The sequence below is a fragment of the Pteropus vampyrus genome, unplaced genomic scaffold (assembly GCF_000151845.1).
Source record: "Pteropus vampyrus isolate Shadow unplaced genomic scaffold, Pvam_2.0 Scaffold35, whole genome shotgun sequence".
NCBI classification, from domain to species: Eukaryota; Metazoa; Chordata; class Mammalia; order Chiroptera; family Pteropodidae; genus Pteropus; species Pteropus vampyrus.
Genome location: NW_011888816.1, coordinates 2087265 through 2106031, shown reverse-complemented (window position 1 = coordinate 2106031; position 18767 = coordinate 2087265). Strand labels below are relative to the sequence as shown.

The window sequence follows — 18767 nt, the reverse complement described above, 5'->3', positions numbered from 1 at the left end:
GATAAGATGCACTTTGATATCCACTTGCAAGTTCACAGGCTGAAGTTGAGTACCTTAATCCCAGTACTTTATCACAATGCTTTGTGCCCGTTAGGTGAATTTTGTCACATATAGCTTCACCGTAACGCAGGCGTATGTTTCCTATTCTCCGTTCCTTCTCTTCATATAACAGTTGGGAGTTGAGAAGAACATTTTCTCACCTATTTGTATTTTGTTTTGATGCTCTAGGTCAGGATGGCTAACTGGTTGGCTTCCCACATGGTGCCCTTCGTCTACATCACACCTTAAAGAAGCTGAAGAGAAAATTTTAAAATGTAAGGTTTTTGTCTTGTAAGTTAACTGAGCTCTTTGCTAAAACAGGTCCAATATTCGCATTGTCCTGAAACCGACGGTAATTCTGTGGTGTGTTACTTGTTAACAAAAGAACTTCTTTTTCTTTTCCATGTCATCAAGTGTGTCAATGTGGAGAGGTTCTCAAACATCTGGTCTTGGGTCCCTGTTATACTCTTAAATTAGTAGGGCCCTTAGGAGCTTTGTTTATAGGTTATAGTTATCAAAATTTACCATATTAGAAATTTAAACCGAATAATTTCAAATATGTTAAATTTATGTTTAAATAATAGTAATAAACCTATTACAGGTTAAAATAAAGAACATGTTTTCTAAAACTAACTAGTTTCCAAACAGAAATGTGGTGAGTGGAGTAGCGCTGTGTACATGTTTGCAGATCTCTTTAATGTCCGCCTTAACGTGAGGCAGCTGCGTTCTCATGTTTCCTTCTGTCTTTCGTTGTTGGTAATCACATATTTTGTGATCTCTGGAAAACTCCACTGTATACCCATCAAAGAATGAGAATGAGAAGGCAAATAAAGACTTAGTATTATTATGAAAACAGTTTTGACCTTGTAGATCTCTTAAGAAAGGTTTCAGGAATTCCCCAGAGGTCCCCAGACTGTACTCTGAGAATAGGCTGGATGTGTTCCAGAGCAGGTAGCCTTATAGAGTGAAACAAATTCTGGACCAGAACAAGGTAACCTGGTCTAGGCCCAGATCTGCAATCAGGTTGTTACAGGATCTTGGGCAAGATACTTTTCTTAGCTTCCTATATTTACCTATAAAACGAATGATCTTTAGAATTCTCTCTGGTTCTGGTATTCTGGAATTCTTTAATTCTCCATTTATAGTGGTACAGAAACCTTTTTTTGTTTGTTATGGGCACTGAAATTCACCCAAACTCGTATTGTTAGGGTGTTCCCAGGATTCTGTGGGTATACTATACTTTTAATAGTGTTTATTGTGCAGTTTTGTTCTGCTGATGCACATTAGAAGAGTGGATTAAGCAGTGCGCTTCACATGCATGATTATCACATATGTATGTGCAGATGTTTGTCCATGACTGTTTTTCGTCCTCTCTACCACAAATGAATTTTCTTGTTTGTGCATTTGAATGACTCAGGTATAAGTGACCTTACCTGGATATATCAATAGGAAGAGATCATTAGTAAACTTACATGGATTTTTTTAGCATGAAAATAAATTTCTACTCACTATGTATACTTGAGTAATCTTGTTCTCTACAAAGCTGAGAAAGTTGTCACTGTGGTTTACTAAAATAAATTTCTTATAAGCAGCCGAACTTGAATGTGTGGGACATGGGCTGTGACTTGCCCCGTGCCTCTAGGCCACCTAGATCCACATCACCCTGTGGAGTTCAATGTTAACTTCATGCTCATGATACATATTGTTCCCATGGTGGAGTGGGTGGCACTTCAAGGTGGCCGATACCTCGCTCTGGTCGGGGTGCCAAAAGGGCCAACTCAGGGTCGTGAGCGTGACAAGAACCTTCTGAGGAAGATGCTCCACATGCTGCCGCAGGTGGATGTGTTGGAGGTCACCCCTCCGCCTTCCTCGCCCAGCGTCTGGGTGCCTGACACCCGGCAGCGGGGGCATCCCCAGCAGGGTGCTGACTGATGAGGAAAGCGGGACTTAATCATGCCATGCAGCAGCTTTGCATTCTGTGACTGTGCGTACCTTTGTTTATGTGTGTCCTCTTTGCTAGTTCTGTCACATATATCCCTAACCCTTGACCCAGTGACACACTAAACAGTGTTCTTGAGTTTGGTATTATATTTTTTTCTCATCAAGTTTTTGGAAACACACAAAATTCTTGACAGGAGATGAAAAAGGGTGCTAGATCCTCAATTCATACATTTAACAAACATACTGAGTCCCTACTGCTAGGTTCTAAGGATGCAAATAAGAGTGAGAATTGGCCCCTGGTCCAGTATCAGATGTGAAAGCAAGTGGAGTGAGCTCTCAAATGGAGGCCACAGATGGGCTCCGTGGGAACGTGCAGACATCGGTGTCCCAAATGCTGATGTGGTTCGGTTTGGCATCAGTGCAGGATCGTCTCTTCAAAACTGGTGGCATTTCCCCCAACTCGGGGGCACAGGCTCAGTTAATACCCCAATGAATGCTGCGTTTTCTCTGCTACCACTCTGCATGCAAAACCTGAGATTATGTCTTTCATTAAAGGGCAGAAACTCCTGGTTCTTCAGTGTTTGTCCACTGTAGACGAATACACACACATAAGTAAAGGGTACCTTTAAAGTATAGCTATTCAGTTAATAATTTAATTAAATGAATTTCAAATTAGTTTCATCTTAGGCTATTTTGGGGGAGACTTAAAGTATTTAGTCCCACAGCATTGAAGGCCAATTAAGAGTTTTTACAAAATTGTGATTATTTGCATTTTCTAGAGATTGTTAGACTTGAACTCACTGCTTGGTGCCTCCTGCTGAGTTCCTACCATACCCTGTCACCTTTTTGCTACTTAACTCTGAAGTGACTTAAAATTTCAGTTACATGTTTAATACAGATACTGTTAATCTTTCCCTAAATTCATGATTTACTTTTTTTAATTAAAAATTTTAAGGGTGACATTGATCATCACAATCCAAAAAGTTTCAAGTGTATCATTCAACAGTATGTCATATATATATTGCATTATATATTCACCACCCATAATTAGAGATCCTTCTGCCACCAAATATTTGACCCCTTTTTACCCTTATCTACCCATCCCCCCCACCCTCTGGAAACCACCAATCCACTGTCCATGTTCATGAGTCTCTGTTTGTTTGTCTTGTTTGTTTGTTGCTTTTCGATTTATATCCCACATATGAGTGATACCATGTGGTATTCAACTTTTTCCGTCTTATTTCACTTAGCATGATTATCTCAAGATCCACTCATGTTGTCGCGAATGCCAATATTTCATCTTTTCTTATAGCTAAGTAATATTCCATTGTATATGTGTATACCACATCTTTAATAAAAAGAGATCAAGAGATACATAGAAACATATCAAAATCTGGGAGACACAGCAAAAGCGGTAATAAGAGGAAAGTTCATATTATTATAGGCCTGTCTCAAAAAATAAGAGCCCAAATAAACAACTTAACACTACATCTTAAAAAACTAGAAAAAGAACAACAAATGAAGGACATAATTAGAACTAGAGCAGAATTAAATGAAATCGAGAAAAGAATAGAAAAAAAATAAATGCAACAGAAAGCTCATTCTTTGAGAAGATTAATAAAGTTGACAAACCCCTGGCTAGACTCTCTAATGATTTACTTTTTAGGGAAAAATGTTTCTTTGAGTCTGAACTTCAATCTTCAATGCTTAATCTTCACATGTTAGACAGATTCAAGGTGGCATTCTTTTGTTATTGTTGTCAAAACTAGTGGATCCAATGAACACTGAGTTCCTCTCCAGTTCCACAGTGTAAAATTTTCATTTCATAGATGTCCAAAGAGCTAACATGACTTGCCAAAGACCTTGGCCACAGGTACTTCAGACTTGTCTGAAATGGATCTTCCCACTTAAATGTAAAATATGGTTAAGAATTACGTCCTTCAGTGAAATGTATATGTATATTTTTAGGGATGACATAATAAAGGCTAAAATCATCTAAATGAGCACCAGATGATTTCTAAATTATTAGTTTCTGATTGCTCTAAGAAACTCCCCTTCTCAGAAGTAGTGAAGCTAAGCCAAATTTCTCTTTTATGTTTTTATTAGGTGTCCCCTGCACATACAAAAAAGAATCTGTTCATATATCTAATGGAAATAAAATATGGACACTGAAGTGTTCTCACGGTATTTCAAATAAGACTCCGCTTGTCCTCCTCCACGGTTTCGGAGGAGGTCTTGGACTCTGGGCACTAAATTTTGGAGATCTTTGCACCAATAGACCCGTCTATGCTTTTGACCTGTTGGGCTTCGGACGAAGTAGCAGACCCAGGTTTGACAACGATGCGGAAGAAGTAGAGAATCAGTTTGTGGAATCGATCGAAGAGTGGAGATGTGTCCTGGGATTGAACAAAGTGATCTTGCTTGGACACAACCTCGGTGGGTTCTTGGCCACTGCTTACTCACTGAAGTACCCTTCAAGGTAAGTGATTGTGGCAGAAGAGAGGCACCCACGTGCTGCTCTCGCGTTCTCGTCCTTGGTGGTTGTGGTACCTGAGCTTTCTAAGACGTTCTCCTAAAGGACCCTGTAGACCAGATAGTCACAGCCAATGGCCAATTTAGTAGCTGAAATAATGATGTCAGATTTTCCTATTACACATTGATAGAAAGCTTGAGAAAGGACTTTTCTATTTTGTCAAAATGCATACAATTTAAGCTACAAGTAAAAATTGTCGTTTTAGTAATGCTTATTATTATTGTCATTAGACCTATGGATCCAGAAAGTTTTTTGTTAACCTTTTCCAGGTTATAGTAAGCTGTAATAGGAGAGTGGAAGGTTAGAAATTAAAAGACCTAGGGCTAGCGCTGTCTTTTGGCTTAGCAGATCACTTAACCTCTAAGCTTTAGTTTCCTCTTATCTAAACTACAGAAGATATACCTGCATAGGGTATCTTGCAGGGTTTTTAATAATACCGTGCCCTAACTTTTATTCTTCTAGAATTATTTTCCCGAGTCCTTGAATTGTTGTCTGTTTCAGAATCTCTGTAGCATCTCCTTTCTGTACTTTTCCTTGTGCCGTTTCCTATTATTTATGTTGCTATTCTGAGGGGAGGTCACATTAAAGTGCTAAGAAAATAGAAGAAAAGCTCATTCCTGTTTTTTTCATCTTTTGGAAAGATACAAAAAGATTAACACATTTGTGTTGCCAGTGTATTTTTCCATTGGACTGTTTTAAGTCCAAAATTGCAACCAGCTGTGACATTGAGGCCTGCTGCTGAGACAGGGAATGATGGCATTTTCAGAGTGCATGTATGCGCCTGTGAGGCTGCCCACTGCCTAACTCCAGGTGTGCCGTCCGTGCAGAATTTGATATATGGATTAGCAGCCCTGTGTACCTGAGCTTTTCTTCTCTGGAACAGCCAGCGTTTTCTCTACAGATTCTTTGTCTAAACTTAAGCATTTACACTTGATTTTTCTGGAGAGTTTGCAGTCCTATGTGTGCTAGAGGATAATAATCTTGTCAGCTGGCAGACCTGTTCTTTCAAAAGAAACCCAAATTCTCTTCTGGTTGGCCTTTTAGGGGTACTGTCTTCAATGTGTCCTACTCTCAGTGACAAACACCTACCTGTATTTGTGGCAAAAGTAAGAGAAGGAAGTGGATACTTTTCTGGATACCACAGGACAGATGTAATAGAGGTCGGGCTTTCTTTGTTTCTTACCAGGTGTTTATTACATTCGTCCTGTGGTATTTGTCCCTAGGAGATATGACACGGGACTCTGTGGGCCAGACTCTGGTCATGAAACCCCTGAATCTTAGGATCCTGACCCTTCATAGCTATCTGTTATTTAGGTCAGTTGGTGAGATTTTCATTTGCAGCTATGAAAAGAAATGGGGTTGTTAATACAGAAGGTAATGACCACTTTACAAATCATCTATAAGAGAGAATAGCAACATATTTTGAATGACATGGGGGAGAGAACTAGTATCTAAAACAAAGCCAGTGATCCTGGCCTTGGACTCACATCATTTATAGAAAATGATCTTTGAACATTTGTTTCTAAGGATAGAAATAAAGTACTGTGTCAGGACCAAGAACCACTAAGTATTAGCAATGGCTGACTATGAGAGTGCTTGAAACAATCCGCATGTTTAAACTGGCTGACTGCTGCCCAACTCTGTGGAACATTTTGAATATTCAAGCCTATATTTGTAGCTGCATAACTTAAATTATTAAACACAAGTTAACTTTGAAACAGAGGTTCTCTATATTTTCAGATCTCTGAAATCCTGAAGGAAGTTCAGTCAGAACACTGCATGGCACCCAGTGGGTGTCCAGTGATGAATGAATGAAACAAGGAGGCTGCTAGACTGATGTGGCTCTGACGCTGAGGCCCACGCTAACAAATCACGTCTAAGCCTGTAAACGCCTCAAGATTACGAAATCGAAGCCCAAGGACAACAAACCACAAACCACCAGACCTTGCCCTGGCTTCTGTCGGTGGGATACTCCTAACCACTTCTGGTTTGGCGCTGCCCGATTCGAATCGATTTTTGCTCAAACTCTTAAAATTTTTAATATGTTTCAGTTTATCTTTTACCAGTGTTAACTAAACAAGTATAGAATGACCTATTCTAAATGCCATTTATCCAACTTTCACTTGATCCAAGGACCTCTTTTTTTTTTTTTTTTTTTAAGATTTGTATTTGGGGAGGCGGGTAGTTTTGAGTTTACAATAAAATTAAGAAGAAGGTACAGATCCCTGCCCCTCCCATGCATAATCTGCTCCACAAGTACTGTTTTTATTCTGTCATGAGATTAACATAAATCTTTGCATTTCAGAAAGATTTTGTGGGGCTAGGGAAGCCAGGTGAGAGGGTGGGGAAAAGGGGTAAAATGGAGACCAAATGAGACTCGGTTACTTTCCTTCGCTCACTGTGCATCTTTTCTTTCTCTTTCTCTCTCTCTTTTTCTCCTAATGGACTTTGAGAATGTTACTTTTTTCTTTGCCTCCTCAGGGATAACAAATATAATGTTTTCTTAAGTAAAACATAACTCTTTAATTTCTGTTGTTTCTATGCATAGAGGGGAAAAAACCACAAAGATAACATTTTACTTGTTGGGACTTAGTGTCCCAGTTTATACCTGTTTCTGTCTTTCTCCTTTATGGGCCTCCCCATTCTTCTGTTCTTTGTCTGTTTTTTAGGACAGTTTGAGGAGAAGAGTAAAAGTGCCTACGTTCATGGACTTGTTTAGGAAGGATTCTTCTGATAGAGAACAAATAAAAACTGACCAGTTTTTTTTTTTCGAGTTTTGGTCCATTAGGTCAGCCTGGGTGCTTCATCTCTATGAGCAGATGAGTGGCTCTGTCTATAAAAGTTGTTTCATAGCCTAACTTGTGGCAGTGACCCCATATCTCCCTCCAGATTCTTGAGACTGATGAAAAACTGAGTATTCAGCAATTGTAATGCTTTTTGTAAAAGTACCTGGTTGATTCCTTCTTTGAAATATTGGTAATGAATAAAATACTCTAACATTATAACCTAGCAGATTGGTTGTGTTTGAATGTTGAATGACTTTATGTACTTGTAAGGCTTACAGTGTCTTGGGGAAGGAGACACAAATAACCATGTGAGTAGCGTGACAGCTGTGATGTGGGCTGTGAAGGGGAGGTGGGAGTTCTGTGAGAACTCTTGATGAGCACCTGACCCAGTCTGGAGTCCAATATGGTTCCCTAAAGAAGTGCAATTTGAGCTGAGGTTGATGTCTCAAAAGGGAGTGGCGGGAGAGCATTCCAGGCCGTGGGGACAGAACTTGCAAAGGCCTTTTGCTAGGTGGACACCTGGGCCATTCTGGAAAGCCATGTGACTGGTGGGCAGAGAAGTCACGAACTGGCTAATAGATTACTCCAGATAGGGGCACAACCCCTATCAACGTCCCTTCCCCCAAATGACCTTAGTTCATTCAGTCCTCTTAACACGACCTGTGATAACTAGAGGTGCCATCCGTAATCTCACTTGTAGATTAGTGTGCTGGGTCACGGACAGGGCCACTCACTGTGCGGGGTGTTGTAAAGCCTTCTTCATCAAGCAGTGTCTGACCACCTTACGGCGGGCATGGCGGGAGAGCAGGGTAAGCCAGCAGTAGCAGCCAGAGACGCCTTCCCCTTTCTTTTATCCATGTGCTATTTTTCTCTTTTAATCTTGCATTCCTTCAGGATCCAGCTGCTCAGTCCCTGTACAAAGACTGTCTGTGTTTTATAGGTGTTTGTTCTAGACTAAGGAAAAGGGCCCTAGGAAACTTTTATTACCTTAGAAAGTGTTTAGCCAAGAGACTCCTTCCAAGTTACAGTAGAGTAGGTTACAGCTGGTTTTGTCTCCTAAAAGGTTTCCAGGTCATCTGACCTTTTGACTTCTCCTAGCTCTGCCCGCTGACTGCAGAGCCGGGCTGAGCATCTCTTGTTGGCCCCTGTTGAGAAAAAAGGCTGTTCTGCTTGATCTGATGTCGGACCTGCTGCCTCCGCACAGTGGCCTCGGGCCAACTCCATCTTCAGAAACCCTCATTCGTGCACTGACTAGAATTCTTTCTGGTCCTGTTTCTTCCCTTTCCTTGCTCCATAAATAGGTCCTGTAAGCTCCCTTGAGCATTTTGGTTCTGGGTCTGTCCTCCTCCTTGTATTTCTGGCTGGTGGCTGGACTTAAAACATGTGAAAGTCAGGTTTATGTACCCTCGTTAGCGTTTAGACTCACCTGTCCCAGCGAGTCAGAGCCGTTGCGCTGTCCACCGCTCTACCCTTTGTGCTGTCATCTGCTTACCGTCTCCCACCTTGAGACCTACGCCACGGGCTAACCTGGAGAAGAGCGCCTCTGTATGTTTTGAAACTGATGGGCTCTTCTCTTGTTCCTGCTCTACTGGTTCTTTGTTTTTCCTGTAGTTTGAATGAGCCTCTGATTTTTGACAAAGATGTCTGATAGGTGACTCACATATGCTGTCTGGCTAGACCCATCTCTTAATCTTAGGTGTGAATTTACAATCCCATCAGGTTGTCTTGTATGGAATATTAGAGGGTAGGGTCTGGATTACTCTAATAGTTTAGATATTCATTAAAACCAAATAACTTCTATCAAATGAAATGACCTTTTCACTAGAAAAGGAGATGAGAAGATAGGTAACTTGGTCTAGTACAAGATTATAATAACCTGTGAGCTAAAACCTGTGATCAGGCTTTCCTGAGTGATAAAAGTTAAATTACTTGCTGCTCACGTGGTCCCAGCCACTGTCTCCCATGCTCCCTGGGATAAATTCTTTTCTAATAGTCATCCTATTTTTACTGCTACAACTAGCTAACACTTGATATTTATTATTTAGTAGCCAGTGCCCGAGGTGCTTTGCATGGTCTATCTCATTTAAAATCCTTACAACTAAAAATAAGCCCAGTTATTTTCTGAGGTCTTTTACCTATAGTGGAAGCAGATAATATGTAACTCCAGTTTAGACATTGTTGCAGAGCTTTTAAAAATTGTTTTCAAAATGTTTTGACCTCAGTAAGGATTTGTGTGTGTGTGTGTGTGTGTGTGTGTGTGTGTGTGTGTGTGTGTGTGTGTGTGATACTCATGCTCGTTATATGCTTTCCTATTCCAAATTATACAGTTTTAGACTCTGGCTGTCTAAATGGATTGTACTACTACTACTGAGTAACGACCTGTGAGATTACTATAAGAAATAACTGTGATGTTCTAATGTCATATTGGGGACTTGAAAATCCAGACCAGGCTAACTCCCATGCTTACCCCATGATTATACTTTGTAAAGTTTGTATATCCTCGTAGACAAGGGCCAAGAGGAAACATGGAAAAATGTAATATTCCAAATGTTTACTGAGCATCTACCATGTGTTAAGTGCCATGCTAGGCTGAAGATAAAGAATTGAACAATTGTTAGGACAATTGACTCCCTTTCCAAAAAAAAAAAAAAAAGTCATCCGCTCTAGTGTATATACTTTGCATAATTTGTTAAATTGGTATTTTTACCTAGGGATAATATTTCGAAGATCCACGTTAAATAAGGCAAACCAAAACTAAGGTCAAGACAAAACGATCACTCAGCTAGAACTAAATGAGACTTTCCCGCCCTCTCAGGTTTGCCTTTGTCCTTCCCCTTGGGTTAGCAGATCACTAAGAGCCTAGAGCAGACTGGGCAAAATCCTATAACAAAATTTTAATCATCTTTTAGGATAGAGTATGTTTTAAGAAGTTTATTTTTCTTTTTAGAAGGTAAGTCAATAGTGAATAATGCTAGCTATTTCCTAACATGACTGCTGCTTTCAACTAGGTGGCTGTTTCATAAATTCTACTCATACCTCTGACATGCCACCCCCACCCCCTTCCTCAATTCTCATTGTGGGCTTACATAAGAGGAATGTGGGAGGAAGTCAAAATATCAGAGACAGTCTTTGCTATCAAAAACAAAACATTCTGAAAGAAAACCAATAAAATGCACATAAGCCATCAAAACAAAACAAAAAAATTTCTGTTCCCCTCCCATACACTGTTAGAAAATAGCCTTATAAAATTTGTAAGCAGTAAAGACACTCAGTCTGTGGGAATCTCAAGCATCACTCATCCCCAAGCAGATTCATAGTTACATTCTGTAAGTCTTGATGCTATGAAATCTAGAGCATAATGTTGATTAAAGTTAAACTTTACTTTTACTAATATGTTTATTTTACGTCGCTTGGCCTGTTCTTCGGAGAGAGAGCCTTCTGCCGGATGGCTTGGCACCTGTTTGTGTACTGGAGTCAGGAGACGCGGATTTTAGCCCTAGTTCTTCTTTAACTAGCTTTATGTCTTGGAGCAGGTGCATCTCAGCTTCCTTCTCTTCTGTGAGATGAAAGATTGGACTGAGTATTCTCCAAGGGCCTTTAGAGCTCTGTGCTCTGGGTCTGTGCTCTGAAGCTTTCCATTTGAGAAAATGCAGTCAAAGCAAAGGGCTCGTTACTAACTCAACCTTATTGTAGCTGGCAAAAATAATAAAACATTTTATGTTGGGAATAATAGCCATCAATGCCCATGTTCTGGTTTCTTTACCTTTTTATTTCAATTATGACTTAGGAAAGGGACTTTAGAATCATTGTCAGTTCATCCTTGGAGATTTTTGCTGGCATTTGTTGGCTGTTTGGAGATCATCTTGTTGAAAACCATTTTGTGTCAGGAGAACCTTCATGCTTTGTGTCGGGTCTTCATGATGTATCGTATGTAACACCATGATGCAGCCTCATGGAAGCACTGCGGATGGTTCTGGCTTTCCCTCATCAGGAAGCGGTTTCATTAGATGGAAAAATTTAAACTATTAGCGATGCGAAACAGCTTGATATTTATGTTTAGAGGTTAGGCTGAAGATTTTCTAGCTCTTTGGTCAGTAAGAAGGAAAATTAGGAAGGGATTAAGAACAGAATCTAAGGCCAGTTTTAACCTGATGTCATGGGTACGGTAGATGTGTTCCCGTTCATCAAGCTAGAATCTAAAACCAGGAGATATGTTTTCAGCCTGTATCATGATATTATCCTTATGTCTGTGAAAAGCCCATTTAAAGTCCTTTTGAACCCATCTAAAGTCCTAACGCCTCCTAAATTTTTAGAATGGTTGGTTCACAGAAGGTAGCTATCGTTGGTGTCTGAGGCTATTTTATGAGTGTAATATTAATCTTCGGTCATTTCTGCAGTGTCGACCTTGAGACAGATGGAACTATTGGGTTTTCCTGTGTGGCCAGTGATCTGTATCATCTGCCAGAGTGTAGTTTCAACAGCAACAACAACAAATGCCATTTCTCAAGAGTGGTCACACAGTTATCATATACCTTAGATATATGAAAAACGAAGCCTTTTTTCTACCATACACCTCTGAAATCCTACCAGATCTCAGAAGTTTACATGTGATAAGAGCGTGGTGTGACCTGTTCAGCCATTAGTCTTCTCTTTAACGTGAAGATTTTGGAGGGTGGTTCATTCTACCTTTACATCATAAATCGTGTTAATTCTGGAGAGTCCTAGGGTGAATTTGCCAAATGAACTTAAACCTGTTCTTTCCCCCACAGGGTTAGTCATCTTATTTTAGTGGAGCCTTGGGGTTTTCCTGAGCGACCAGACCCTGCTGATCAAGACAGACCAATTCCAGTTTGGATCCGAGCCCTGGGGGCAGCACTGACTCCCTTCAACCCTTTAGCCGGCCTCAGGATTGCAGGACCCTTTGGTGAGTTCTCGTATCTGCATCCTAGGAAAGCAGAATGTTTACAGATTCGCAGTAGAGGAGTATCGACTGCTCACCATTATTAGTGAAAATCTTAAAAACAAGCAACGAAAAAAACCGAACCTAACTTTTTCTCCTCCCTGTCTAAAGAGTGCCAGTCTGCGGGTAAAGAGGAATGAAACCAGGCTCTTCTCCTCAGGAGGAGTCTGTATTGTAAACATTACCTGTAATTAACAATAATTAACAAGCTGAGAAGGCGGGGATGCTGAGGGTGAGGTCAGTCAGCCCAGGGCCTGGGGACAAGTGCCACATCGCCCTGTCGCCCTGTCGGTAAGCATTAGAGAGCTGCTTAGAGAGCGTTTGTCCCGTTGATGATATCCAGCTGCAAATGACAAAGCCTGACCAGATAGACAGTGGGGATAACAGGCATCATCATGCTCACGGATTCCTTTCTTGCCCTATAATGTCATTGTTAAGAGGGTAGAGTCATCCTTTTCCACAGTGATTTCAGGGACTCCTGTTTTGTAATTCTGATTATATTTTAAGGTACCAGTGTTTGGTCTCTGATTTAAGTTCATTTGACTCTGAACTTCTCTGTTTCAGTCCCAAAGCCAAGAGAATCTCCTTCCCTCGTTGTCACAGATGGTGATGGCCTGGACCTCTGCCTTACGCTCTCATAACTTGTATCAGTTAGAAGTGCTGTTAGCTGCAAGTAACTGAACACCGAAGTGGCTTAAACCATAAGGCCTTTTATTATTTCCTTAACAAGCCGTCTGGAGGCAGGTGGTTTTAGCATTTGTCTTAGTAGCTTGCTCATTGATGTTAGGGTTTGGGCCGGGAACTGTCATTCCCTTGACCGTTTTTCTCACAGTTGTTTGATGGCTGCTATAGCAGGAAGCATCATCTCACAAAGCAGCACTCTGAGCAAGAAGAACAGGGAGCACAGAAAATGGTCTTCTCTTTGTCAGGGAAGAAAGTCTTTCTTCGAAGGTTCCAAGAGACACCTCCCTTTATGTCTCTGCCCACCCCTAGTTCTTCCATCAGCAAAAGAAAAATTAAATTTCTGTGACTGATAATCATGATCTGTTCGCAGTGGCTGGAGTGAGGGGCCTGCTTTCCTGGCACGTTGCCACCTAATTGATACACAAGAATCCGGTTCTGTTAGAAAGAAGAGAGGGTTGGGGGGGTGAGTGAGGGTGTGGGAATCACTGCTGCATAGGTGACCCTGATTCTGCTCCCATCTGCCGGGACCTCGCCCCTCCTCGCCCTGGTGCCATCCCTTGGGATGGAGAGACCAGTGGGGCTGCAGGGATCAAAGAGGGCACAGGGATTAAATCGGTGACCGCCCTGCACTCCCTCAGTGCTCTCGTAGCCTGTTTCTCCTGCCCACGTGGAGCCACTCCCTCTTCAGCGCCTGGTCCTCCTTTAGCTTCGTTCAGTCTGTAGAGCCTTGAGATACAAAGTGATTTTACTTGATCACAGATACACAGGTAGCAATTGTGGGAAAAATAAAGTATGGAAAGAAATTGGGAGACCATGGTGGTGGAGGGAGGGTGCCTCCCACTATTGCTTGCACGTGGCAGTGGCGGTGAGCAGTAATGAAGAATATCAACTGCATCATGAAAATCTTGATGGAGCTGTATAACTCCTTCAGAAACAGGAAGGAAGGCCACTAAAGAAATAAGACCTTGCTAGAGTAATAGGCAGTAATAGCAGACAGGGAAACTGGCCAGTTTCCGGGGCCCCAGAAAGGGAACCAGTGACCAAAGTCTCCTGCTCTCCATCCTCTTTCCTTTGGGGGCCTCGCGCTGCCTCTCACTCAGTGGGAGCATGGGAGCCACGATGGGTTTCCTTAGCAGGGAGTATTGCTAATGTCCCAGGAAGAAAATGAATTTATTTTTTTCACAGAAATTGTGTGTGTGTGTGTGTGTGTGTGTGTGTGTGTGTGTGCGTGTGTAAATATATATATATATGTATATATATATCCATCCCAATTTACTTCATTTAGATGCTAATATGTTGTAATTATTGGAGAAATACAAGTTAATAAGTTAATTTTATGTACGAGCTGCTTTATTCACCTGCCATGTTTAGTAGAATTTATTTTCCTACAAAAATAAGTCTTAGAAAACTAACATATGTTTTTGAACTAAAGCACATCTGTAAGTCAATATGAAACACTCTTTAATTCTTGTTTTAAGCTTTCCTTAGGGAACTTGAGAAGAACAGCTTCAAGGAATGTGCTTTTTTATACCTAAAATATATATTTGATTACATGTGTGTGTAATCACATAGTACTCATATAAGCAAACACTAAAACTTTCTATGTTAGTCTATGCATTAATTATAATTTAAAACATACATGTGATTTAAAACATTCATTTTCTGTTAAACAGGTTTAAGTCTAGTACAACGTTTAAGGCCTGATTTCAAACGAAAGTATTCTTCGATGTTTGAAGACGATACTGTGACAGAATACATCTACCACTGTAATGTGCAGACTCCAAGGTAAAGGTTATCATTCTCAGTGTGCTGTGTTTGTGTTTTAGACTTTTCTTTTTCGAGAATATGTGAATAGTCTGGGAGATTATCAGTAGTTAAACGACTAAATTTAAAAGGACAAGTAGTTAAATGACTAATACTGTTTAATTTACTCATCTATTCATGGAGTACCTACTGTGTAAGACATTCTGATGGGAGATTAAAAAGCAAGACATATTTTCTTGCCCTAAAGTTCTTATGGGTAAGTTGCGGAAGTCTTGGTCTTGGGCATCTCTAGGAGGTAGGTAGCGTTGAGAGATAAAGAAGATTTCAAATAAAACAGCATTCCCAAACTGAGTCTGTGTGTTCTACAAAAAAGGAGTGCTGGGTTCAACAGAAGTCATTGGTTTTCTGTGCCACAGATCCCCTTAGAACCTTTGCCAAAAAGTATTAAATCTCTCAAGTGCATGGGAGATGCTTCGCAGCATTTTTTAAGTTCATTTGATCATTGCAGCTCCCTTTACTGAGCAGCTCTAAACGTGTATAGATCAGCATGAGAAATGCTGCTGAGTAAATGGGCTGGGTGGAGGGAGAGGAGAATTCGGTATGTATTTTGACTGTGATTAGAAGGAGAGAGTATAGTATAGAGGGCCAAACAAAGGTATTTTTAAAAATATGTATGACTCGTGGATGTTAGGTGTAAGGAGCCAGAGGAGAACGCAGAGCCTGGAGATCGTGGGGACCTAGGAGGAGCCTGAAAGACAAGACTCTAGAGTCACTAAGGAGAGGGTCAAGAAGGGAGTATGAAGATGAGAGCTCCAGTTCTCATGCTTCCTTCTGTACCCGAATTACTGGGGGAGCTCAGCAGAAAAGTGGTTCCCGAGGCTTGTTTCTAAGACTCTGATTTAGCAGTTCTAGGCTACATCTTTGCCATGTGCTTCAGATGAGTCTGGTATAGGTGTGCCGTGGTTTATGTTTTAAAACATAGAAGTGGCACCTCACCCTTCCTAAGACTGAGGTGTGGGTGAAAGGCTGAGAGGTTAGATACAGAGACAGCCACCCTCACTTTCTTCTTCCTCCTCATTTCTCCCCGCTCACTTCTGGCAGAGAATATGTGCATCGACTTTATTACAGATTGCGGCCATGGAAGCTACTGAGGTGTAGCTGTAGCCTCAGTCTTTTTAATAAAGCAGGTTAGAGATTGTCAAGAGTGAGGGAGGCCGGACACATTTGGGGTCCTCAGAAGATTGATGTTTTGTGACCCCTGGGCAGTTGAGTCTGGTGGATCAGGTCTACATACTTTATTGACTTGTTCCAACAGTTTTTAGTGGTCTGTCCATCAAGGTACATCATATATTTTCCTCCATGGTCTTAGTGTTTTATTCTTCACTCACTCACATTCAGAACAATTACATTCGGCCATGTAGCCTTTCTTGTGAACTTGAATTCTTCGTAAAAGGCAATTCAGAATTATGCCTAGCACTGCGAGAGATGAAGAAATGACAGTAAAAATGGACCCATCCTGGGAGTTCGCAATGTGTTCTGTGTTCGTTTATGTGATGGTCAGCCAGGTGTGGCCACAGGAGAAGACACGGGAGAGGCTCAAGAAAACAAAGTTTATTATAGTCACAGGTCCTAGAGAATGGGGCCAGGGTGCAGGGAGGGTCACTGAATGCCAAGGGGTCACAAGGGAAGCACCAAATTTTAGTCAGGTGGCAGAAGACAGGAGCAAAGGGAGAGTCCAGGTGAGAACCTTTGTTGGGTTCTTTGGAAAGGAAAGGCAGGGCGAACAGCTGGGCATTGGCCAGTTGAATAATTTCGGTGGGCTCGAAGATACAGGGTGGTCTCTAGTTGCCTGGTCCTTGCCCTGGGATGATTACCCCAGGGGCAGAGGAATATTGCCTCCTGGGGTGTGTGGGCATCAGAAGAGGTAGGCTCTGGGTCAGTTAGTTTGCATATCAGAGGCATGTTCTTGATTGAGTCCTTTGCCATTTCTGAGAACTGGCTAGCTCCAGGATTCACAGATTCTCTCCAGCCAGAAGGGTATTTTTAAGATGTCAAACTTCATAATATGTAGAAAATAAAAATTATAAACACTACACAAAGAATACTTAATCTGAATTTCTTCTTATTTTGATATTGGCTTTGCCATGGCTGGTTTTCCGTGAACCTGTGGAAAAGCTACCTTCTACATTTGAAATAAGTTAGAGTGAAAAAACAGGTTTTGATTTAGAATATGACTTTTTTTTTTGATGAATTAGAGTTTTAAGCATCCTTGTCTACCTAATGAAAGCATATGTCCTCTGCAGGGTATATACAGAGGTATGTATCTTCTGTGGGGTCTGTTCCTTATACTTTCTAGTAAATTATTTTCTATTTAAGATGAGGTTTTTCTTAAGTGGGGAAGCTAAATATGAGTCTGTTTTGATAGAGGCGGGAGTGTGATACATGCTCATCCCCAGAAGCCATGTATGTGATTTTCTCCCTTTCCTTAAAGTGGTGAAACAGCGTTCAAGAATATGACAATTCCTTATGGATGGGCAAAAAGGCCAATGCTCCAGAGAATTGGTAAAATGCACCCTGACATTCCAGTTTCGGTGATCTATGGCGCCCGATCCTGCATAGATGGCAATTCTGGCACCAGCATCCAGTCGTCACGACCACATTCATACGTGAAGACAATAGTAAGTGTGTGGCTTATTTTGAGTCTTCAGTTGTAGGTTAAGTCCGTTATATATATTTTTTTGTCTTCAGTGGCATTTCAGGTCATCCTGTGCTTTCACATCTGAGCTATAACTGCAGCCTCAGTCAGAAACCTGATATGACTTGTTAAGGGAGTAGGGTTAGACCCACACAAATTTTCGTGTCCAGACAGCAAATTGCCTTTCTTAGGGGCTTCTCCTGTCCCTAAAGCCATAGGGTCTTTGAGGTGAGAGAGACTGAAAGAGAAACAGACCCAATAGCACCTTGACCAACTTCCGCCTCAGCAAAGCAGCACTTTCTCAGTTCAGTTCATCTGCTGGCCCTATCATTAGTGGTCAATTTAGAATTTTTTTTTTTTTTTTTGCATATTCAAATTTAGTAAGAGTCAATATATTGTTTTTTTAATCTCAGATTTTTTTGTTTGATGGAAATATATAATAGCTAATTGCTACAGAACAGTGTTGCTAAGTCTTTTATATCTCAGTTATATATAGCTGTTCTCACTTTCATTGCCAAGTGTCTTGGCTTATGTCATTGTGTTTTATTAAATGCTTTTTACTCACTGACCATCTGACTGCTTTCCCTTTCCCAGGCCATTCTTGGGGCAGGGCATTATGTGTATGCAGATCAACCAGAAGACTTCAACCAAAAAGTAAAGGACATCTGTGACTCTGTGGACTGAGCACCGTGAAGGCGATGTGGGAAGACCAGCCGCCTGATGGCTCCCTCAGCAGTAATTCAGTCTGCGAAGAGTAAGGAATACGAGAGAACCAGGCAGTCTTCCTGACTGTACTTTGCACATGAGTCTTTTATGAAGCTGCTTGCACATCTAAACCAGTTAGTACCTTCTAGAAGAATGCCTTTCCTTTCTCCTACACAAAGTTGAAATATACAAGTCTCTGAATCTAACAGCTTTAATAAAAGGTGGTTTGTCCCTCTGCTGTATTGAAAAATGGTAATTTTTCAACTGAAATTTTTTTCATTTCTAACTATGCTATGTCAGGTACTTTTTATATTTCAATCTATATTGCCTATTTTAAAAATGATTTCTAAATATTTTATATACTGTAAGGTGCACTTTATTTTCTTTGTCTACTTGTATTTACTATGTCTAATAACTGATACAGTGCATCAAAATTCAGTGTGTTTTTATGTAAAAATTTGTCACTTGTTTAGCATACTTCACTTCGTTTTTGAAATGGAATGATGGGACAGCATTTTGGTGAAAAAGATAGGAATCGATCACTAGCGTTAATTTTTCTGATTTTCCTCTGTTCTCTACTTAAGGCTGCAAAGCCATGTGATCCATCCTGGCATCTCTGCAACAACTCCTTGGAATCCTCCTTCGTGTGATATAATTCTC

General features: G+C 40.9%; 1 protein-coding gene across 1 annotated transcript; it reads left to right on the top strand.

Annotated features, from left to right (window-relative positions):
* Window positions 1–223: 223 nt before the first annotated feature.
* On the top strand, window positions 224–18360 carry ABHD5 (abhydrolase domain containing 5; the record flags this gene model as incomplete). Its single annotated transcript, XM_023529027.1, has 6 exons — window positions 224–314; window positions 4087–4459; window positions 12069–12223; window positions 14617–14728; window positions 17199–17385; window positions 17997–18360. Coding segments are annotated over 6 exons (1008 nt in total), but the record flags the coding sequence as incomplete, so codon positions are not given.
* Window positions 18361–18767: the final 407 nt, after the last annotated feature.